The sequence below is a fragment of the Maudiozyma barnettii genome, assembly GCF_903064755.1.
Source record: "Maudiozyma barnettii strain CLIB 1767 genome assembly, contig: KABA2_08, whole genome shotgun sequence".
Classification (NCBI taxonomy): Eukaryota; Fungi; Ascomycota; class Saccharomycetes; order Saccharomycetales; family Saccharomycetaceae; genus Maudiozyma; species Maudiozyma barnettii.
In genome coordinates, this window is record NW_024545245.1 from 535961 (window position 1) to 560381 (window position 24421).

A 24421-nucleotide genomic window follows, 5' to 3' on the forward strand; every position below is an offset into this window, starting at 1 on the left:
AACTTTTTATTATAAATGTTTTATACTGTAGTCAAGCGTGTATAATGGGGTTAGTTCTTCAATTTCATTTGGCCATATATTCTCTGGAAGGAAATTTCCATGCTTCTCTAAAAAATCTCTTCTTTCCATTTGATCGCGATCATTTAATGTTTCTAATTTTGTTTTACAATCGTTTATTATTTGTTCCATTTCCTTAGAATATGTTTTTCTCCTTTCCACTTCTTGTAATAATGATTTATAACTATTTTCAAAACTGGCATAGAAATCTCTCAATTCACTGACTGTTTTTATTTCTTTTAGGCAACTATCTTTATATAAGTCGATAAGATTCATAATATCCTTAAATATAGAAAGATATTCATAATTTTTTGATAAACTGGATATAACTTTATTCATCTTGATATGCAAATCATGTTGGTCTACAGTTTTACTTTCGATTAAATGCTTATACTCGGGAAGACACTTATCAATATCATCAATAATATCACATAATGATGCAAAAATTGAATTTAATTCTTTATCGTCATTTCTCACAATTTCTAGCAAATTATTGAATCCTGTGTAATCGAGGGAATTATCGGACCCTTTATTTTCCAGGTATCCCTTTAATAATTGGCATTTATCGAAATGAGCGGTTAATGAGCCCAAAAAATTTATAAGATCCATCTCTAACTGTATTAATTGTTCAGGATATGTTTCATTCAGTAGTAACATATCATTGTTATTATTTTGTTCAAATTTATCTTCTAAAATAGCTTTCAATTCCTTTAAACTTTTATTAGCTATCTTCTCATCTATTCTTCGTACCATTCCTTTATATTGTATCCTTATGTTTGAAATATGCTTTTGAATAACTGGTATTTCCAACAGTTTGTCTTGCAATGAATTCACATCATCGATAGATATATAATCACATAAATATTTATCATCTTCAGAAGAATTGGATACAAGGACATTCTTAATCTTACTTAAATTTTCAATCTCTTGATCAATTTCATCTTGCCAGTATTTCATAAGGTTGACCAAATCAACTAGAATATTTTTTGACCATTCCGTATCAATTACTTTCCCTCCAATATATTTCTTTAAAATTATATCTAACAATAAATGTAATTGTTTTTCAATGCAGTTGTATAAAAATTTCAATTTTGATATATTTTGTTGTAAAATTGACGATTCTTCTTTAATTTCGGTGACTTTAGTATTCGCAGAGTTACCCAAAGTTTGTGCCTCTACTAATATTTTGGTCGCATTGTCGAAATATTTGGCAATTTCTTCTCCAAAGGTCTCTATTGATAAAGCAGATTCTGAAGGGGATACGATTACATCAGGTTGCATTTCACCACCCTATATATATATATTCTTGTTTGTATGATAGTTCGTAAATTCTACAAATTCCCAAGTTGGTGTGTATAGAGTTAATAGCTCAAATAATATATTATGCCTATTATAGGATGAGTTGCTTCTAAGTATGAAAAACACTCCCTTTAAATAATATGATGTTTTTACTCAGATCAGATTATTAAACGTTTTATATTTTTTTTTGCCTATTTGGAGCATGTTAAAACAGTTCGATAATTGACTGCACGGATATATTTATAAATTCCTGGTAAACATGCATGATTGTTAAATGGAGTTTGATGATGGAAATATATGAATACTGAGTTCGATGTATAGAAGCACTCGTTTAAGAGAAGAATTGTTGTGAAGTAATCCTCTCCGTCACATGCCATTCACGTGTATACTGCATATTTTTCTGCCTTCTGCCTTGTCCTCAATCCCAAACCAACAGAACTTGGAAGACTTTTGCCCGGTTCCCTTTGAAATTCTCCGCGATGGAAATTTCAGTGAAATATTTTGTTTGCCTGTAAACAGAGAGATGAAAGACTAAAATAGCAACCATTTGCACAATTCTGTTTGAATTGGAGAAGAAATCTCTTTATTAGTGATTGTTTCTTTTTGTTTTTGGGGTTATTACGTAACAACGATTTTTTCAATCAATAAAGTAGCATACTTCTGTACTAATCGCTTACATTCGAGTACACGTTATTTGCAACAAATATTTTTTAACATCCATCCCCAAAATCACAGATAAATCATTTGCATCTCCTTCTTCTATTTTGAATTAAACATTATTAGATGCTGCTGCGATATTTCATATTGTTTCTAAATGTTTTTAATGTTGTCCATGCTCTAGACAATGTTGGAACATCAGGAAAATTGCGGTTTGCCAATCTAGGCTACGCTGATACTTTTAGATATGTTGGGAAAATCACCAACGCTACAAAGGAGAGTTGTACATGTACATTAGCACCACCAGCATGGTTCTCAGGTTTGAATGCACCTTTATCCGAGAGGCTAGTGGCTCATATTAGAGGACCTACCCAATTGTATAAATTTGCATATTATAATGTCCATAAGTTTATACTAGGCTCGGATAACAATACTCATAATTGGACCCAACAGGCACTATTTGACATTGCTCCAGATTCCATTAGTAAACAAACTATAAATGTAACTTTTTTGGGACATAAAGGTCGTGATTCCCCATGTATGGGGAGAACATTAACATTTATTGGACAAGATGCAGTCTCTTTTGCTACTGAAAACCCTGATCCTGCTGGATTCTCAGGGTATGTTCCATCTGATGAAGAATATATTATATACTCAAACTTCCCATGTCCAGCATCAAAAGTTAAAGGTATGTGTGGTGTCTATAGGAAAGGTATACGGTCTTACACCGGATATGAAGGTGTGACTAAATTGTTTCTATTTGAATTCTCTATGCCTACGGATAATAACATGACTAATCAGGATGGGAGATATTTCGATATGCCTTCTATTTGGTTGGCAAACGAGCATCTATCACGTACTACAGAATATTACGATTGGAACAATAATTGTTCTTGTTTATTTAATGGTTGCGGTGCATATCAAGTGTTTACTACAAACGCTACTAATAAAGACCTGTTATATTCTTCTTTGCAAACATTCCAAGGTTTGAACAGAAACGTGAGTCAGAAGTTGATCCTTAATGGTACTGTTAGTACTGGCCAATTTAACAGACCGAGAAACATTACGGTGAGAGGTGGTGTATTATTTGACTCAGCTGGAAATATCGTAACTTTTCTGACAAATAACACTGTATTCCATGAAGAATTAACACCAGAACAAGTAGAAGACATGTTATCTGATATTCCTAATATTGGAGGGGAATTAATATTACCGTCTGGTACATTGAAGGCTCCCAACACTACATCATCTAATGATGGTACTATAATGAGACCTACAAGTAATACAATATGGGCCATTTATTTTACATTAATCACAAGCATCATACAATTTATTATAATCTGAAAATATTTTAAAGTATTATCAGTCAATCTTCATAAATTATAAATAATTATTTAATTTTAACAGCATATCAAATCATAAATAGAAAATATATTACTTAACGGAACAACAACACTCATTTGTTCACAAGGCGAGCGAGCGAACCTTGAGGATTTCTTTACTCAAATATAATATATATATATATATATATGAAAATAGTTTTAATTAATTTGAATACTCGACACTGCAATTTGATCTTCATATAATTTCAAGTAATCCAAACCCATTTCACACTTTTTAATTATTTGATTTTTCATCCTTTAATATATAGACACTTAAATAGACAATCTACATTACAACCCAAAAACATATGAATGAATGAGCGTCCTAAAGAAACTAGGTGAATTAGTTACCAAAAAAGGTTTGGAAAGTCGAATACTGATTACACCTCAGATGTTTTCTTCTCCTGTATCTCTACCAAAAACAGTGCTAAAATCTACCTCTAATGGAAACGTTAAGAACAACCCCTCGCCCAAACCTGGAAATATTTCTAAGCTTTACGAAGACCATCAAACATATGTAGGAAAAAATTCAGCTTATCAAAAAAAATTAGTGAAAGATTATTTATCTACATTTGAACATCTACGTCCATTCAAAAGACTTACCATTCAAGATGATTATGACGTCGAAAGAGCAAAGAAACTTAATTTGTTCAAGAAAAAACTAGTATCGAACCCTAAATTTAAAGAGACTCAGGATGAAATTTTTCTGAGTAGGATAATCCCACTTCTAATACGACAATGTCGAATACCTGTAAATAAAAATAACTTGTATGATTCTTCCATACCAAAAAGAATATTCCCAAAGGATTCCTATGCAGAAATCCCAATAATACCTGATTTTCAGGAAGACCCCCAAGCATTCACCAATTACATTGGCCTATTAACACATACCAATTTCCATTTTAAAAACTCTAGTTTGACAAATGGTATTATACCGACTTTACTAAGAACATTATTGCATCCTCTGAATAAGACTACCGCACCTTATCAAACTACCGAAACCTACAATGACCTGATATTTTATTTTCACCAAAAGTCAGACCTGGCATCGATGAGAGAATCCCTAGCAATATTAAAACTAAGCAATTGTAAACCAGATATTAAGACGTACAATTTGATGTTATCTGGATTATTAAAAAATTCCAACAAAGAGAGTAGTCCCAACGAAAATAAAAACATCACATACTATTTGGAAAGAATGATAAAGGATGAAGTGAAAGCGGATAATGTAACATGGAATATCCTATTTCAATTCTTAGGAACTGATAAAGGTAGGACCGTATTTATGGAGACAATGCGAGACCTTCATATTAAAATATCGCATCGGTTTATAATTACATTAATTCAAAAATCCCAGTCAACACAAACCATGAATGGGCTATCAGTATTAAAACTATTTGAACAATATAACATTCGAATGAATAATGACATTTTAAAGTTCTGTATTTCGAGGTTTCTTAGAGATGGTCAGCTAGATCATGCATTGACGACGGTTCAACATATCGTCAGGGAGAACAAAACCTCCTGTGCCAAGGGACTCACTAATAGGACAATGATTAATAGTGAAATATTAAATCTATTCTTGTACCATTTTGGCAATGCTGGTCGCCTAGATCTTTCCTTAATGTCCCTGAACACATTTACTAAGGACTATGGTGTTAAACCTAACCCTACAAGTTTTGAAATGTTATTTAAATCATTAGTTCGTAATGGCTATTCTGTAAACTTCCCTATAATATTCAACTGGATGAAGCGACTTCGATTTAAATACACAAAGGAAATGCGTAACAATTATTGGAAAGTTAAAGCTGACTCGATTGTCAAATTTAATTGTTTGAAAGATGTCAAAGAAGAAGATATTAGCAGATTTGAAATAATGATACGTAATTTCAAATTAAAAGACAATAACAAAGGGTACAATACATGGCATAATGCAACGAAGGAGGAAAGATATATATTAAGATATATCAATTGTCGACCAAACAATGTTAAACAGGCGGATCCTTCGAAGAAAACTCATAATTCGATTCAAAATAATAAGACTACACACAAACAAAAATTAAAATATCGTGAAAATATTCGTAATATCGCCATACAACATGCCGCAGTTAAGCGTATTCCATATGCTAAGGATTGGTACGAAGGGCTTAATAAAGAGTTGGAAGATCGTAATTTACTTCCAGATACAAATCCGCGGGATTGATAGATACTTGTAAATAAATATATATACACACATCAAAATGCATAATTATCGTAAGATAAAAATAATCAAAACATAACTACAAAAAAAAATACTTTAATTAGTAAATAATATTAAAATAATACAGAGTTATGATATATACTTAAATAATTAATAGAGAAGTGATGTCTGAAGAATGTATACAACGAATGGAAAAAATGAGTTTAAAAAAAAGAAAGTACTAAAAATTCGGGGGAGGGGGAATGAAATAGAAATGTGATTAATATTCTTCATCTTCTGGATGTTCTTCATCTTCTAGAACATCTTCAATGACATCAGCATCATCGACCAAATCATCTTCAAGTTCATCCTCAGGCATAGTTTGGTAGACGTCATCAATTGTTTGATGGAATGATAAAGTTGGTTTAACCACTGCGAAATCCAGAGTCCAAGCCTCCAATGCAGCTTCTGCGTCCATAATAATTTGTCTAGAGGCATCGTAACCGTCATAAGTAGGCCTAATTTCACCAGGAGTAACAGGGGCATCATCTAGTAATTCTAATAAAGCTTTACCGTAACCCGCAACCAAAGCAAATTTCTCGGCCATTTCTCTCATAGAATCAAATTGATAATTATAAGCAGCTTTCAATTTTTCTCTAGTAATATTAGATAATTGAGCTTCTGCAACTAAGGATTCTGCTTCTGCTCTAACCAATTCTTGTTCTAGGACAGGAATCTTAGGAGACACAGGATCCTTATATTTCAAATGAGCAATTTCATCTGTAATCTTATCCTTACGATCTCTAGATGGTTGTACGGATGCTTCAATATTACGAATGGATTTCATAGTGACACGATATTGATCGTATTTATCGATGAATTGATCTTGCAACTCACCTAACTCAAATAGCAGGACCCCTAATTTGTCAGTAACATCAGAGACGTCGTCATCATTATCAGAACCCCACAGAGACAATTGTCTAGCGGCAGCACGACGTTCATTAGTGACGATTTCCATGGAACATAGCACGTTCTTTTCAGTCTTGACCAATTGAGACAGTTTTCTAGCTAATTCTGGACCAAAGGAGCCGGCTGCACTCTTACGAAAGGAAGCAGCTAGACCTGCTCTACCAAAGAAACGAGACTTGGTGGTAGAAGTAGGAGGTGGAGGTGATTGTAATTGAGCAGCAGTAGGCTGTCTGGCATTTCTCAAAGAATATGTCTTATGCATATTGTAATGTCGGTTATAAAGGTTAATTGATTGTTTTAACGTATTGTATTAATATTACTGATGGAAGAAAAGAAATAAGGTAGCGTTCAAAAAAAGTGTTTTTTTTCATCTGTTATATTTATATAAGAATTGTGAACGTTCAGTGCATTCAGCTGCCCTTTAGAACTGGACCTCATTTTATGAAAATTCCTCCCCCAAAAAACAAGGGGTGGATGCAAACGGCTTAATTCAATTCGCCTTGTCCCTCCGTTGTCCATTCCTTTAAGGGCCAAAACCCCGTCACGACGAAATTTTTTGCACATTCCGCAGCGGGTGAGGTAGAGGGTGGGGGAGGGGTCACGTGGGTGTCACGAAACACGACGTGAGGGGGGAGCGGCGACTTCTGGTGGTGAAGAAAAAGCGATGCCGGCTAATTTCCGTATTCAGCCAAGAATGGAGACATTAGCAATATATAGCATCGTAACAAGTTATACCGGAATCTTTGACGCGAAAAAGGAGACTTTGGTATCCATGGATTGATATTCAAACTACCCCACAAAACGTAGAGATATATATAACTGTATAATGACAGGATGATTGCAGGTTTGGTACACTGATACTCTTTACTATCGTCACTACTACTCTTTGAACGATTCTTTATTCTTTTATATATAACGTATTTTGCCACTGACCCAAAGCCCTGTCGGTTCGCTATTAATAAATTGTATGTACGGAAAGCGAGAAAAAACAGCAATATAATATGTGTGAAGCGTAAGGAAGAAAAAAATTTGCCGCCTTCCAAAGAAATAATTACAGTCAGAGAAAACATATTTCTTGAACTATTAAGTAGTTACTACATCTGGGCTGACACAATACAGAACAAGAGAAACACATATCATTACTAGCATTTCAAAACAAGCATTTATAGATTAGTTCACGTCTATTATGGGTATTAAACGTGTGGTAGATGATACTACTGTAAACACTAATAAGAAATCGAGATCAAATGTTACGGTGGTGGAACATGAAAATGAAGAACAACAACAAGAATTGCCGCCAACAACTACAGATACTGCCAGTTTAACAAAAAGGTTGCATAAATATAACCTGGATTATAAGACAGATCTTAGTCAACATTTGAAAGAAATATATGATCCAAAATCGAAATGGTTTAGTAGACCAATTAAATTGAAATTCGACCCCAAAAATCATTTACCATATCAAATTGAATCACATTTAGATAGAGCTAGATACATTTGTCACATAGTATTGAACCTATACATATCCATAAGTTCTCTAGATATTCAAGGGTTAATCACAATCACCGATAAAGATATACGTAATATTAAATCAGGTATTAATGAATTTATTAGTACAAGTCCACAGGAGAAAGATATTGCAAATTTCGATGAAGGAGAAGAAGATGGTGAACCTGATGATTTTGAGGAAAATGGCGAATATATGGAATTTGTTGGACCTGACTTTAACGCCGTTGGTAGAATCACTCCTGAGACTAAATGTATTATTAACGTTAATCACTGGACAAATGAATTGAAAAATTGTTTGGATTTTAATTTTCCTTTATCACTAAGAAAATCTTTAGTTATCGTTTATTATCATTTATCTATGGTACAAGGACAAAAAATTTATAGACAATTGCATATAGAAGTCATAGAAAAATTATTAGATAGACATAATCATGGTACAAATTATACTGAATTACTTAAAGAAGATGGCTTAGTCTTAGATCATACTAAATTGTTTCAATTTCTTTGTGAGTTCTTACCTTATCCAGATTCAGATTATATCAGATATGATATTACCTCTAAGGATGATTTAAACTTATTCAGACTATTGTTGAAGTTAGCTCATATGTCAAAATTATTTTTTGATCAAAGTGATACCAAATTATTAGAGACAACAATGAATACTCTACTGGCAAGTATTGCTCCAACCACTTTACCAATCATTTTACCAATTATGACTTCATTTGTCCCTTACCATTATCATACAGAAGAAAACACAACTAGTATTATAGATTATTTACCGTTTTGTTTTGGTCTATGGGCTTCCACAAGTGCAAATATTTCAATCGATACACATATGTATGATTTTGTTGGTAATATCTTGGAAGATTATCATGGTAGGGTTCTTCGTGAAAAATTGTCAGATAAAGGATTTAATCAATATGGTCTTTTTACTGAAGAACAAATGATCTTCTTATTTAATAGATTGCAAGGTCATTTAAGGACAAATGGACAAATTCATTCTTTCTCAAGAACTGTTAGACCCTTTATTTATTCAATCAATGGTTCCGACAACAAATTTTTCTTTGAATATCTTCATACTTTGACTAGAGCTATAGAAACATTCGTCCATCCATCAAATAGTGGATTTTGGACAAAACCAATTGCTAAATTTATTCACTCTTTTATTAAGATGTATCACGGTAGAGTAAAAAGAGAACAAAGAATTAAATCTGAGGGACATTCAACTCATCCAATGATGTTAACTGAAGTATGCCATGATAACTTAACAAATACATTTTTGAATATATTGTTTATTGGTGCTCAAAATAAAAATCCAGATATTTCAAATTATTATATTTCTTGTTTCGGTTATTTGGTAGAATTAAGTCCCAAGAGTACAACAAGTGCCTTAGATAAAATACTTGTAGAGTTATATGATTCTTTAGGTGACGAATATATCAATTTCAGACATAGAATTATTGCATCGTTAAAACAATTTAGTAGAGTGGTTAGATTTATGGTGATGGATAAGTTGTATCGAGTCCATATTATGAATATATTATATATGCTGACAACCAAACTAGATATGAATGATATTAACCTTTCGAGTAACTTAATTAATGGTATTGTTTCGATAGCATCCTTTATTCCATTCGAAGTACCTTTAACGGAAGACGAATATATTAATTTTGAGTCAAATACTTTACCTTTCGTGGAACAGCATTTTTACCATTTAAAGGAGGGTCACTCGTCTAATGATTTCCAATATAACGAAGAGACTTTAGAATCGGCGTTTAGAGGTTCCACTACAATATTGGGAGCTGTTCTGCGTTCATACATCGATAAATTGTTCAAAATAGTTGATACAGAACTAGATGAAGGGTTCATTACTAAGGTTAACCAAACTACAATGATCATGATTCAAGCAATGGATGATTCCATATTTAAAATGTTTACTGAACAATTCACAAAACAATTCTGGGATAATGATACTTATAATGAACGTAACCCAAATTTCGAAATTTTAACCACCTGCTTAGCATCACTTGTGAAGAGAGATATATCGTTAAGTAAGAATGTTTGTGGAACTTTAATTATTAAAATAAAGGATCAAATTGATCGTGGTGCTGGTTCAGTTAGAAGTAATACAGAAATCCAGAGGAGAGATCTTAGATTAGTACTATACTTGACTGCGTTGAATGATGTTTTAAGACAATCTTATGAAGCCATACTTACCTTTTCTGAAGAACTTATTGATTCTCTGGAATATATTTTCAAAAATATTACAAATCCACCATTAGATGTAATCACTTCTATTTTAGTTCACAGTACATGTGCATCATTGACTACTACAGAGATCCGGGAAGCCCACCTTTTCAGTAAAAAAAATACGTTAACTTTTTCACAAAAATGGGGTGCTTTACAATTTAGTCCACAACGTTTCATGGATCAAAATATGAATTTTGAATGGCATATTCCAACTGCAGAAGAAGTAGAGTTGTGTATCAATATTTTCACAAGAATCACAAGCAAATGCATAGATGAAATCGAAAATCTATTAAAAGAGTCCAGTAATGAAAAGGATAGTAACGACAACATTCAGAAATATATTCTAATTTTAACACACTCTTTATCAGGTGCAAGTCTATTGTTTGATGCAGACTATACTTCCTTACTATCCAAAAAATCAATGGAAAGATTGGGCGCTTTGTCGAGTGCAGATTCGAGCAGATTTGCTAGTCTCTCTCCATATGTATTTCTCGATCAAGATAGTGATAACGGCAAAGATGTTGGCCCTGATTTAGTGACATTACCAACAGAGATTGATGTTAAAAACCCACTACATAATCTCCAAGAACAATTAATTTCGGATGAGATTAGTAATGAAATTGATACCACTACAACATCTGAAATCCCATCTCGAATTGCAACACCATTATTGAATCATGAACAATCTCCAACCGAAAGCGAAGATGGAGCCTCTTCCTCAAGCGTGAATAGAATTCTTGGTACGACTAATCCTGCTTTCAAAGACTTGGATATTTTTGCCTACAATTATTTTTTTGGTAATACAGGCTCCGAGAAACTTAACAATGCTTTGTATCACAAAATTAACAATGAAAGATTACATATCGGTCATTTCTATCATAGAATTTTTAAGTTCCTGTCCTCTAACCATGATACCAATATTAACATTTACCAGGCATTATTACATGGTTTGAAGGTTTGGTTCACTGATATTGGTAAGGAAACCATTTTTAATGATGACCCAAATCTGAATTTAGAATATGATTTTTTGGAAAATATACAGTCACTTCGTCATTTAGAAGAACCTTTTACCAGATCATTATTTGCTGTTAAAATTAATAATTTACACCAGAGTAGAGTATTGTTGCACTCCACAATTCGTAACCCGTCTAAATTAGAATCTAAATTGCTTAATGATGTAATTAGTCTATCGTGTTCAATATATCCTGATATCCACAAACCTGCACAAGGTTGTTTGTTGCATTGTATGAAGCAACTTATTGGTTCTTATTCTAATGTAATCTGTTTCCTTTTGGGTGATTTAAGAGAAAATATGAAAAAACAACAAAATAAAAAGATAGAAATAATTCTAAGAGTTTTGTGTTTGAGAAAGATACAAAGAAGATTGTTGTCTGATTATTCACATATGGAGGAGGTTACATTGATGCTATTAGATTGTTATAAAATAAATGATTTGGACATATCTGTATACGCTGAGAAATTATTGCTCGATTTAGTAACTAGTATTAAGATTCCTTCCTCAATTTGTGTGTATGATAATAATATGTTCACACCTATCGATCCATCTGATAGTGTCATAAATGAGCGTATAGAATTAATAAAGGCATCCAAAGATAAAAAACGTAGGGTATATTATTCATTATTATCCAGTGTTCAAAATTCTCTAATATCTTTATTAGATAAAAATGATGAGAGGAACTGGAAAATTCCAACTTTTATTATTCAATTCATCGGTAAGCTTCAGGCAAGTTTAGAAATTCAAACATCAAAACAATCAATACAAGCCATTTTCTACCAAACCAAAGAGAGACATCCTGAAATGGTGCATTTGGTTGTGAGATCTTTCTTAGCCATTGCAAATAAGGTTATTTCGTTATCAGACTATAACTATGATATATCTAAGGCATATCAAAGTACATATGATCCACCATTTGTCTCAGAAATTGATACCACCATTAACAATGAATTCCAAAGTGTTTTTAAAGCAGAAATGTCGAACTTTAACAATCCAAAGTATTTTATTGATGGAAAGGCTTACGTAGGTTGGTTATGTTGGGGAAAACCAATAAAGGTTTTGCAAAATTCTCCTATTAACATTAAATTACAAGAAAACGAAACAGAAGTTTTCATGAATTTAGGTAAATTGATTACTAAACAATGGTTAGAAGATATGATGAGGTGTTTGATCCAGGACAATGAGACGAATTGCGTGTTTAGTAGCGGAGACGTATCATTTATGGTCATCCTTATCGTATTAATAACTAGAAAGTATACCACCAACTTAAAAATTGATGATCTATTTGAACTTTGTTCATTATTCTATAATAGGTATGATAAATCCTCTACCATTATGTCGATTGAAATTTTGGCTGCTCTGATATGTGGTTCTAGGTATATGAATGAAGAAGAAAAGAAAAAGAGGGATGAATTTGTTGATAAATTTATGAAGGATGCATTAGATAATGAATTTAACCAGGATGCATTCGAAATTTGGGGAACATTATGCTGGTGGTTACCGTCTGTTGTTGACGTTAGAAGATGTTCTGTATTTTTCAAAAATTTTGATAATTCAAAAAAGCTTATGGATAAATCTTCGGAACAATTTGGGAACCAAGCTTCAAGAATATTAATGTTGGGTAGTGTTCTGATGAGTATGGATTTTAGATCACCTAATATCGATTACATTATTGATGATATAGTATTTGATCATCCATATGATCAAGTTCGTGAGGCTATTGGTAGACTTGTAAGTATAATTTGTCAAATACAAACTACCCCATCGTATAAGAACGTAAAGGCATTACTAGAAGTTAGTCCAGGAAATTCCAATAGCTTAGGAGTGGTATTAAGTCCAATTCCTGGTAAGATTGATTTGCTTATTAAAGAACATTTCCATAAAATAGATGTAGAATATGATAAAATTACTGGAATGACACCCCAAGATATTTTGAAAACATCATACTATTATATGAGTTCAACAATGTTCCATTGGCTCCAAGATTTAATAAGAAGTCCAAACAAGTTATCAATTGTTCCATATGTTGTGACATATATCCTGCCATTTTTATTGAGATTGATGAAGGAAAAAGATGTTTGTACCTTAGGTGGTATAGACGCATCAACAGACTTTTTGGCTATATCATACCTACCTATGAATAAAGATCAGATTCAGCATATTATTGATTTAATGTGTTCTAGTTGTGAACAATCTCAATCTACCAAAACATCCTACGAAATTAAATTGAAATTGGCATTTATTCAACATTTCATATCTTCTGAATTATTACAACTTACTGACAATCAAAGAGAATTTATATTGGATTTTGTGGTATCTCAAGTTTATAATTCTACTTTTGTTGAAGTCAGAATTCGGGCGGCAGATGTACTTTCGGATATAGTTCACAATGTTAAAAGCTCTGACGAGCTGAACAACTTAATTGACAGATTTTCCAAAAAATTAGATGGGTTTTCTTGGGAACAAAAGAAACAATTATCAAAGACTGATACTTTGATTCATGCATCAGTTGTGGCATTAGGTGCCATTATATCAGCTTTCCCCTATGTTTTCCCCTTGCCAAGATGGATGCCTGAACAATTATCAAAACTGGCATCGTGGGCAAGAACAAGTGGTGTTGCCGGACGGTCTGCGAAGGACACTATTAGTGAGTTTAAGAAAGTAAGAGCAGACACATGGAAGTTTGATAGAACTCAATTTACCACTGAAGAATTAGAAGATTTGGAAGGTGTTCTTTGGAGAAGTTACTACGCTTGAGTGTATCGATATATGATTTCATTGATACCTCTGCGATACTTTTATTTTCAACTGTAATGCTATTTTTATAGATTCTATATCTGTACATATATAAGGACCAATTAAACTATTATAGAATTTAAATTATGTAAACATTCTTACCTTGACTAGATAATAGAAATGGAGTCCCCATATTCATAGAACGTTTAGACGTCTTGGTCTTCCTTCTTCCTGTAGTGTTCTTCTCAAGGAGAAACAGTTCGCCGAGTTTCATAATTTTCGCTTGTATCTATTTTTTTTATAATTTTGGGTTGTGTACGATATTGGCAAACAATGATGTTGACATCTATTAACAATAAGAGCATTGGCATAGGTTGGAGCGAGCAAAACTAATAGCATTACTATAATTATTTAATATCCAATTGAAGGTACTACTGTTAAACTTACTAACTCGACCTCTTAAGTATTAATATATATTGTGATTGTTGTCGTTTTTAAAAGCTGTGATTCGTATTACGCAATATAATTTTAAATTACCTCTAGAAAAAGAAATATAAAAAGAATAGAAAGATGTCAGGTAGTAACAAAAACTATGATTCGATTATGAAGATTTTGCTAATTGGTGATTCAGGTGTGGGGAAGTCCTGTTTACTAGTTCGTTTTGTGGAAGATAAATTTAGTCCTTCGTTTATTACTACTATTGGTATCGATTTCAAGATCAAGACAGTAGACATTAATGGTAAGAAGGTCAAATTGCAATTGTGGGATACTGCAGGTCAAGAACGTTTCAGAACTATTACTACAGCCTATTATCGTGGTGCTATGGGTATTATACTTGTCTATGATGTTACGGATGAAAGAACATTCACTAATGTTAACCAGTGGTTCAAGACTGTCAGTGATCATGCGAATGATGATGCGCAATTATTGTTAGTTGGTAACAAATCTGATATGGACACTAGAGTTGTTACTTATGAACAAGGTGAAACTCTTGCCAAGGAGTTAGGTTTACCTTTTGTTGAAGCTAGTGCAAAGGATGATACCAATGTCAACGACATCTTCTTCACTCTGGCTAAATTAATCCAAGAAAAGATCGATAACAATAAAATGTCAGATGCCAGTGGTCAAGATGGTAACGTTAACATCAAGTCAGGTGCTGAGAGCGGTTCTAAGTCAAACTGTTGTTAAATAGCATCAGTCTAATTAAGTTAACAAGAAGAGAATGTCATACTTAGTGATAGAAATATCGATGTCCCTCTCGTTTATTAGAGCCGTCTTAGCATTAAATTTTGCTCTTCTTATGTACATTATATAACCGCAACGCCATATATCAATAGAAATTAAAAAATTATAGTTAAATTGATAACGGGATAAATCCAACCATGCTTGGTCGTATTACATTGGTTGCCAACACTATGTTCGTACTCTTTTATGAACAAGTTAGTGCTGCTTGGTCACTGAGAATATATATATAAACCCTAATATAGGGTTTGTTGTTTCGTATGTTCCGCTTCCATTCGCGGCAAGCAATTTTGCCATCCAAAAGTTAATATTTTCATTCAATGATACGGGAAAACTACTATAAAACTGATTATGAATGAAGAACAACAGGGTGTAGAAGTTGCAATTAGCAGCACATAAAGGTCCAATTTACTGACTAATTAGTGCTATAACTTGTTAGTTGTTATAGGTTAAATAGAGAGTATCGAACGGAGTTTGGTTTTGCTCGATGACTCTTCAAAATTATAAAAGGCGTAACCTTCAAAATCCGTATACACCATTATATTCTACTATTTCGATATATGGATCCAGATATAGTAGACCTTCCTTATTTAGTACTAAAAGAGCGATAAGTACCTCGGGATATTCAATGAATCATTACAACGGACGTCCAAATTCTAGAACTGTTTCACTCTCTTCCTCAATAAATTCACATGACTCCTCCCCCCATTCATTAGTCTCGATTAATTCATCCTCATTAAATAATCCATCAGATAGTGATGATATACAAATAGTAGAAGAAAATAATAGAGGTGTGTTAACGAATATATCTACGGGGTTTTTAGATACAGGAATAAATGCCTTACATAAAATTTTCCACCCTTATCAACAATCTAAACAGAATATAATAGATTTAACTAAAGATTTAGATGATGAGGACCAAAATGAAAATTCGATCAACACTCTTAATAAGAGACGAAAACTGATCGATTTAAAAGATACCGATACCATAGATAATTACAACAACAACAACAATGTATCACAGTTCAATTTATCAAAGGATCCATTCGGTTGGGATAAATGGGAAACTACAGAAATAGGTGCCTCTGATAGCCCCCTAATTAATGAGAAGAATCGTACTAATGGTAAAAGAGATACTAATAGACAGTATGGTACCCATTTCTATCGTAAAAATGAACGTCGAAAAGAAAATATTAACAATGCAAATATGATCTTAAGAGGGAGATCGGATGAAGTTTCATATCTTAGACAGATATTCACTGGTAAATATGAGATTCCAAAAATTATTAGAGATGAACGTGACGAGCAACTGAAACTTTTAGAAAGAGATAGAAAGATTGGTACAGCTCAGAATTATAGAATAAAAAATTCGATTGTTGATATCACGGAAAGGATAAAAAGGGTTCTTATGGAAAACAGGAAAAATCTCACAGAATCTCGTACAGAATCGACAGATGATGATTTAATATTTGTGAAAGAACAGAAGTTGACATCTCTAGAAAAGAAAAGACAAGATTTTTATAATGACAGTTTCAAACTTGACCAGACTCTCCTAGAATTTAAGAATGAATTTAGAAATTATAAACAATTGATTGCACGTAGAAGACAAATACAAGATGAAATAAAAGCTAAGAGAGAGAAAATTAAAAAAACTAAAGTAATTGTCCCACAATTGGACAGTTCACAAATCCAATGTGTTAAAGATGCCCTTAACAGACAGGACAATGGTGTATTGAGTAATAAAGATAATTTTGAAGTGCGGGTTAGAGATGTCAAAACACTAACTCCTCGAAGATGGCTGAATGACACCGTTATAGAATATTTTATGAAATCTATCGAAAGAACCACTGAACATACAGTTGCATTCAATTCATTTTTCTACACCAGTCTATCGGAACGTGGTTACCAAGGTGTAAGGAGGTGGATGAAGAGGAAGAAGGTACAAATTACAGACTTAGATAAAATATTTGTTCCTATCAATTTAAACCAATCTCATTGGGCCCTGGGCATGATAGATATCAAAAACAAATCCATAAACTATGTGGATTCTTTATCACATGGCCCTAATGCGATGAGTTTCGCAATCTTGAACGATTTAAAAGGTTATGTCATTAATGAAAGTAAAGAGACTATTGGTCAAGATTTTGAATTGAACCATATGAGTTGTCCTCAGCAACCAAACGGCTTCGATTGTGGTATATATGTTTGTCTTAATACTCTGTACTTGAGTAAAGATTCAGATCTGACATTCAGTTATGAAGATGCAGCAAGAATGAGAATGTATATTGCATATTTAATTATGTCAGATTGAGGGTGTGTAACATTAAAACAAATGTGAATCATTATTTAGTAATGGGTAAAATCTATAGAAGAATATGTAGAATTATGCAAATGTTATATGTATTAATAGTATTGTGACATTGTATTTTTAAACTGCTTAACACGAGAGATGACGATTAGAATTATTTTGTTGGCATTGCCTCATCTTTGACGTTAGTTATATGATCGCCATTAGATTTATCACTTCCATTAGAAGCTTCAGAGGTGCACTTTCTAAGCTCTTGGTTGTTTTTTTTAGTGATAGTTCCATTTTCATCTTTTATTGTCAAATCATTCAATCCCTTTGAAATTGACTCTAATTCATCCTTGACAGCTACAACAGTTTCCAATATACCAAATTCTTCCATTAAGGTATCTAATTCCGTTGTCCACCCTAATTCTTCTGCAATAATTTGGGCAGCCTCATCTGAATGACTCTTAATAATAATATCTGACTTTCTGGGCTCCTGTAAGAAATCTCCTACAATTTCACGATTAATCAAAGATCTATGGTGTGTTTTCGGTACCTCTATTGGTAAACTTGCAAATGGGTAAACTGTTAATGATGTTCCAGCCACAACCACGATTAATTGTTCTTTAGATCCTTCTTCTTCCATTTCTTCAAGATCAGAATCCCAGTTTTCGAAAAATCTACGTGGCAGATCCTCTCCAAAGAAAACAATATTCGGTTTTACTAGACCATCACATTCTTCACATCTTGCTAAGTTTTCATCCTTGGGATTCTTTTCATATTCTTTTAATTTATTCTTGAAAACATCTCTCTTATACAATCTATTGCATTCTATACATATATTCTCTGCAAAACTCCCATGAGCCTCTATGACATATTCGGGGCAGATTCCAGATTCCCTTTCTAAAGTGTCTATATTTTGAGAATATATTCTGTGTAAGCGATTCTTATCTTGAAACAATTTCATTAATAAATGAAATTTCGATGGCTTAAACTTTCCAGGGTAAAGTTCAGATGCTAACATATAGAACGGTTTAGGTGTTTCTTTAAAAAAATCAATATCAAAGACTGCTTCAGCATATGGTAGATTCAATTTTGATAAATTATGGTATAGACCGGTATTTGGTGATCTGAAATCAGGAATCCCACATGAAGTCGAGATCCCCGCACCTACCATAAAGATCACTTTACTCTTCGGATTTTCTATCAATAATTTTGCAAGTTTCTTTGTAGCTTCCTCTGAACTCTTTGGCATATTTGATGAGGTCGTAGTGATACTCGAATTGGTTCGTAATGGTCCTCTCCTCTCCTCGCATTTTTATCTAGTGAATCATGTTATCTTTATCTTGTGAGATTTGGGTTCATCTTTTATATTTTCGAGTCAACAGAATTGAAGGAAAAATGAATAAATAAATACATATTTAACGTGTCTCGGTTTTTAAAGGATGAAACTAGAATGATAGAGGTAAGGAGAAAAACGGTTTCAAGGTTCAACAGACAAGAATATCTCGTATTATTGAGATTTAAAGCACTACTGATTTTACTACTAAGATATGGCTGTTGTTTTGCAACTATTGTCCATAGCAGGAAATGTCCTTGGATTTTTATTTTTAACATTATGTATTGCTTCAGGTTTATATTATATTAGTGAGATTGTTGAGGAACATACTGAACCAACAAGAAGATTTTTAACTAGAACGATATGGGCAATTGAAATAATATTGCTATTGTTATTAATCTTCGATAAATTCCCTATAAAATTAACACTTTTCACTATGGCGTCTCATATGTTATATTATCAAAATTTGAAAAAATTTCCGTTTATTAGTCTCACCAGCTTAACATTTTTATCCAGTTGTGTTGTCGTTGTGGTGAATCATTATCTTTGGTTCAAACATTTCAATGAAGTTGATATTCCACCACAATTCCGTTATGATCCAAATTATGTACCACCAAGAAGAGCTACATTTTCTCAAGTATCGTCATTTTTTGCCATCTGTATCTGGTTCATGCCATTTGCATTGTTTGTTAGTCTAAGTGCAGGTGATTATATATTACCTACTACGGTTGAACAAGCCAAGAAGACAGATGATATTACTGATTTGAATGATAGTGGAAATGCTACGAAATTCCGTGGTAGAACTGTTGGATTAGCTAGAGTCGTGATCCATAGCGTACGTAAATATATATATTCAATACTTGCGTTGTTTGGTATTCAAGTGCAACGTGATTATGATAATCTTGGGATATAGTAAGTGTGTGTATGTGTATGTAGATTATCAATACTAAAGAAAGTATTAATCAAACATTCAAAAAATATATATATATATATATTAAAAAAAATGTTCTTTATTTTAAACATGGTGCTGAAGGTGGAAGCTACCTTACAGTGTATACATCGAGCTTTAAGGCAAAGTGAGGAAAGGAGATGCATATCTGATGGAGACCAAGTATTGGACACGAGAATATATTAGTGGGATTCGATTATTTATACATGATGTTGAGGAACAAACGAAATTGATTGAAAATGAGATCCAGAAAGTGAAAAGATTCAATGACCAATGTTGGAAACCTTTTCTCAAGAACGTCAAATCTGTTGAGGGTATGAGTCAATTTAGTAACCTATTGACGAACAGTTCATCAAATTCGCAATTTGATTCTATGACTAATAAAGCTAGTTCTTTAGCCCAATTATTAAAAGAAAATCAACAATATGGTAATGATTATGAAAAGGAGATTACACCCATCTATGATCGATATTATGATAATATGATACGATTAAGACAATTAGATCGTCATCATCAACAGAAACAGAATGATATGCAGGTAAATGTGAAAGAACCCAACACAGCAGCTTGTTTGAATGATTATAATATTACATACCCTTATCAGCTTGATTCGCAGATCTCTATAAAGAATGAGCAAGAAATGGTTGAATATATCGAGATGTTAAAGACGACTATTCCATTACAGAAGAATCTATTTGGTAAAGAATATTTTAAAGGTGTTGGATTGATTACTATTTTGAAGAAACGATATCCATTGATTGATACATCTCAATATAACATGAATCGTTTGGGACAAATGTTATTGGATATGGCAATCATTGAAGAATACAGTGCGCGGACGTTATATCTTACGAGGACGCAAATAATGTACGATATGAATCGAAGTTATAATTGGGTGAAACCTGAATTAGCAGTGGTAACATCATCATCATCATCATCATCATCTCAAGATACCAATTGTAATAATTTTGAACCATTCATGCAGCAATACATTATAGTCGAAGAAGATAAAGTCAACTTGGAGACGGTACATTGTCGAAACTGTCGACATTATAACAATGTAATGATACCACAAATATATAAGAAACTAATCGATACAGAGACGAGTTTCCAAAGATTAGTATCTTCGATATTTCGAAACGTTCCTTTTACTCTATATGATCCGCATCCTTTGAATCATGGGTATAGTTATTACTCTAGAGACAATGGTATTGTAATGAATTATGATCAAAATAAACAATTCATGTTTGGGTGTGATAAAATCAATGAGGATATATTACAAGCTGTTCGTTTATTACTAGAACAATGCAACGGTAGACAACCTAATAAGATAGATATATGGCATGGGGACATCGATCTTCAAAGAGTCAGTAAATTGAAACTAGTCGTCTTACAAAAATTTATGAAATGTAATGGATCCAACGTTGAATCCATAAAACAATTGATACAAGAGAGTGAAGTTACTTCAACGTATATCACAAGAGATTGGGCGGATCTTGTCAAGTTATGGTTATACGAATTACCTGGAGGTTTACTGATTCGAGATAATATCAATCGCAAATTAATTGTACCACAAGTGCATGGTCCAGCATTTACATTATTTGTAAGCCATTGGAGAGTCGCCAGTGGTCATCAAGAAGCAGAAGCAGAAGCAGAAGCAGTAGCAGAAGAAGATCGAGCTTTAGTTAAGCTTTTAGATCCCGTGAACGATAGTAACGATGGTGGTGGAACGCAGTTGATCCAATCGATGATTAGAGACTCGCCAGGCAGTGGCGAGACCATCGAGGCCTCAGCCAAAGCGTTGCATCGATTGATTTTGAGTTGGGACAGCATCGATCACAGAGAGATCGTCCCGGTGCTGTCCACCGAACCGCCCGCAGACGAACCGGAATTCGTGCCATTACCGTTCCGAACCGCCAAGCAGTCTCTGACTGCGGACAAGAACGGAGAATAGCCGCTGGCCCAGCCACAGCGCATTACACATCACTGGGTACGAAGCTAGCGTGCTCCCTCATATAATTATAGTAATAGCAATAGCAATAGTTTACACGACACAACGAGGCGGTACTAAATATGGCGGCCGGGCGGTGCGATAACGTGAGCGCTTTCCGTCGCGTGGGCCACCGGCCATAACACCGCCCACCACCACCCAAACCACGAAACAATGCAAAGCAAAGCATAGCAAAAAGTGATAAAATATCTCAACCAGCGATCAATAAGGTATCGTGAGTGCTGCTGGGCGGCTACCGTCTGATGTGGCACTGCTTAGTGGGACAGCCCCTGCACCAGTGCCAGAAACAGACAAGCGGAAACACCGCTGCTACTGCTGCTGCTGCTGCTGCACGTGATCGGTGCAGGTCACGAGACTTCGCGCACGCTGTCACCGTTACCCCGACTCCCATATCACTGTGCACGGAGCACCGCCCCACCGCCCCACCGCCGTCTCGTCTTCCGTCCCACAAGCCCAAAGTCCCAGCTGAAACGGAGCAACCAAAAAACTTGTTCCGTCTCCGTCGCCACCCAAACTGCTTTTTATCACACCGCCCCTTCGCCGCCTACCACCGCCAGCAACGCGTAGTGCCACGGGCCACATTGTCCACTGGCACCGCTCAGACGGGTCGATTGCTCAGGCGGTGCTGGCGGTGGCTCGTTTCCCTTATTTCTTCATTTGCGGTGCACTGAAATTTTCAATGAAAAATGTGATGTTGTAAGCAATAGTAAAGCGATAGTAGAGACAGGGAGAACAGATTATATCATCTAATTGGGAACAATTTCACTGAACAGTTTCGTAATTTTATTCCCCTCATACTACATTTATATAAATACCCCTGTTAATCAATTGATTAATCACAAATCATTATTTCCTATTCTCTTTATTTGCCTATACGTTTATTTATTTAATTATATTATATTATAATTATATAAAACCAAGTAAGAATAAGAATAAGAAATAACAACTCCTAGTTTGGTAACTCTGATTTATTTTTCTTTCTGATTATTTTTATTAAAAAACTTTCACGTTTTACTTTACCCCCTACAAATTAACAATTCAATTATGTCTGCTGATATTGGTCTAATCGGTTTAGCCGTCATGGGTCAAAACTTGATTTTGAATATGGCCGATCATGGTTTCACTGTCTGTGCTTACAACAGAACTGTCTCTAAAGTTGACCATTTCTTAGCTAATGAAGCTAAAGGTAAATCTATCATTGGTGCTCATTCCATTAAAGATTTAGTCTCCAAGTTGAAAAGACCAAGAAAGGTTATGCTTTTGGTTAAGGCCGGTAATCCAGTCGATTGGATTATCGAAGAATTGCTACCTTTCTTAGAAAAAGGTGACATTATCATCGATGGTGGTAACTCTCATTTCCCAGATTCTAACAGACGTTACGAAGAATTGACTAAGAAAGGTATATTGTTTGTTGGTTCAGGTGTCTCTGGTGGTGAAGATGGTGCTAGATTAGGTCCTTCTTTGATGCCAGGTGGTTCTCCAGAAGCTTGGCCTGAAATTAAGGATATCTTCCAATCTATCTCTGCTAAAGCAGATGGCGAACCTTGTTGTGACTGGGTCGGACCAGCCGGTGCAGGTCATTACGTCAAGATGGTTCATAACGGTATTGAATACGGTGACATGCAATTGATTTGTGAAGCTTACGATATTATGAAGAGAGTCGGTGGTTTCACAGATAAAGAAATCGGTGACGTCATGGAAACTTGGAACACTGGTGTCCTAGATTCCTTCTTAATTGAAATTACTAGAGACATCCTAAGATTTGACGACGTTGACGGTACTCCTCTAGTCGAAAAGATCATGGATAAAGCCGGTCAAAAGGGTACTGGTAAATGGACTGCCATTAACGCTTTGGATCTAGGTATGCCTGTCACTTTGATCGGTGAAGCCGTCTTCTCTAGATGTCTATCTGCCTTGAAGGATGACAGAATCAGAGCCTCAAAGATCTTGTCTGGTCCAACCATTCCAGCTAACTTGATCACAGACAGAAAACAATTCATCGATGACTTGGAACAAGCTTTATATGCTTCTAAGATCATCTCCTACTGTCAAGGTTTCATGTTGATCAGAGAAGCCGCCAAGACTTACGGTTGGGAATTGAACTTCCCATCCATCGCTCTAATGTGGAGAGGTGGTTGTATCATTAGATCCGTCTTCCTAGGTGAAATCACCAAGGCTTATAGAACAAACCCAGACTTGGAAAACTTGTTGTTCGATGATTTCTTCAAGAACGCTGTTACCAATGCTCAATCCGGTTGGAGAAAGACTATTGCTATGACTACCACTTACGGTATCCCAACTCCAGCTTTCTCTACTGCTTTGGCCTTCTACGACGGTTACAGATCTGAAAGATTGCCAGCTAACTTGCTACAAGCTCAAAGAGATTACTTCGGTGCTCACACTTTCAGAGTCCTACCGGAATGTGCATCTGCTAACTTGCCTCTAGGTGAAGATATCCACAACAACTGGACTGGTCATGGTGGTAACGTTTCTTCTTCTACTTACCAAGCTTAGAGGAATAAATAAAAAATCTTTAT

General features: G+C 34.2%; 11 protein-coding genes across 11 annotated transcripts; 8 read left to right on the forward strand and 3 right to left on the reverse strand.

Moving 5' to 3' along the window:
* Window positions 1–9: 9 nt before the first annotated feature.
* ATG17 (protein kinase regulatory subunit ATG17) lies at window positions 10–1338 on the reverse strand (the record flags this gene model as incomplete). The annotated part of the gene is made up of 1 exon (XM_041552103.1): window positions 10–1338. The coding sequence occupies one exon, from the start codon at window positions 1336–1338 to the stop codon at window positions 10–12; it is 1329 nt and encodes a 442-aa protein (XP_041408037.1).
* Window positions 1339–2139: 801 nt separating this feature from the next.
* Window positions 2140–3357, forward strand: KABA2_08S05390 (uncharacterized protein; the record flags this gene model as incomplete). The annotated part of the gene is made up of 1 exon (XM_041552104.1): window positions 2140–3357. The coding sequence occupies one exon, from the start codon at window positions 2140–2142 to the stop codon at window positions 3355–3357; it is 1218 nt and encodes a 405-aa protein (XP_041408038.1).
* Window positions 3358–3711: 354 nt separating this feature from the next.
* AEP3 (Aep3p) lies at window positions 3712–5598 on the forward strand (the record flags this gene model as incomplete). The annotated part of the gene is made up of 1 exon (XM_041552105.1): window positions 3712–5598. The coding sequence occupies one exon, from the start codon at window positions 3712–3714 to the stop codon at window positions 5596–5598; it is 1887 nt and encodes a 628-aa protein (XP_041408039.1).
* Window positions 5599–5854: 256 nt separating this feature from the next.
* LSP1 (lipid-binding protein LSP1) lies at window positions 5855–6805 on the reverse strand (the record flags this gene model as incomplete). The annotated part of the gene is made up of 1 exon (XM_041552106.1): window positions 5855–6805. The coding sequence occupies one exon, from the start codon at window positions 6803–6805 to the stop codon at window positions 5855–5857; it is 951 nt and encodes a 316-aa protein (XP_041408040.1).
* Window positions 6806–7729: 924 nt separating this feature from the next.
* Window positions 7730–14074, forward strand: KABA2_08S05456 (uncharacterized protein; the record flags this gene model as incomplete). Its single annotated transcript, XM_041552107.1, has 1 exon — window positions 7730–14074. One exon carries the CDS (start codon window positions 7730–7732, stop codon window positions 14072–14074), a length of 6345 nt encoding a protein of 2114 aa, XP_041408041.1.
* A 549-nt stretch (window positions 14075–14623) lies between these two features.
* On the forward strand, window positions 14624–15241 carry KABA2_08S05478 (Rab GTPase family protein; the record flags this gene model as incomplete). The annotated part of the gene is made up of 1 exon (XM_041552108.1): window positions 14624–15241. The coding sequence occupies one exon, from the start codon at window positions 14624–14626 to the stop codon at window positions 15239–15241; it is 618 nt and encodes a 205-aa protein (XP_041408042.1).
* A 541-nt stretch (window positions 15242–15782) lies between these two features.
* ULP1 (SUMO protease ULP1) lies at window positions 15783–17606 on the forward strand (the record flags this gene model as incomplete). The annotated part of the gene is made up of 1 exon (XM_041552109.1): window positions 15783–17606. The coding sequence occupies one exon, from the start codon at window positions 15783–15785 to the stop codon at window positions 17604–17606; it is 1824 nt and encodes a 607-aa protein (XP_041408043.1).
* Window positions 17607–17757: 151 nt separating this feature from the next.
* HST2 (histone deacetylase HST2) lies at window positions 17758–18840 on the reverse strand (the record flags this gene model as incomplete). The annotated part of the gene is made up of 1 exon (XM_041552110.1): window positions 17758–18840. The coding sequence occupies one exon, from the start codon at window positions 18838–18840 to the stop codon at window positions 17758–17760; it is 1083 nt and encodes a 360-aa protein (XP_041408044.1).
* A 298-nt stretch (window positions 18841–19138) lies between these two features.
* SVP26 (Svp26p) lies at window positions 19139–19837 on the forward strand (the record flags this gene model as incomplete). Its single annotated transcript, XM_041552111.1, has 1 exon — window positions 19139–19837. One exon carries the CDS (start codon window positions 19139–19141, stop codon window positions 19835–19837), a length of 699 nt encoding a protein of 232 aa, XP_041408045.1.
* A 187-nt stretch (window positions 19838–20024) lies between these two features.
* On the forward strand, window positions 20025–21827 carry RGD3 (Rgd3p; the record flags this gene model as incomplete). The annotated part of the gene is made up of 1 exon (XM_041552112.1): window positions 20025–21827. One exon carries the CDS (start codon window positions 20025–20027, stop codon window positions 21825–21827), a length of 1803 nt encoding a protein of 600 aa, XP_041408046.1.
* Window positions 21828–22928: 1101 nt separating this feature from the next.
* On the forward strand, window positions 22929–24398 carry GND1 (phosphogluconate dehydrogenase (decarboxylating) GND1; the record flags this gene model as incomplete). The annotated part of the gene is made up of 1 exon (XM_041552113.1): window positions 22929–24398. The coding sequence occupies one exon, from the start codon at window positions 22929–22931 to the stop codon at window positions 24396–24398; it is 1470 nt and encodes a 489-aa protein (XP_041408047.1).
* Window positions 24399–24421: the final 23 nt, after the last annotated feature.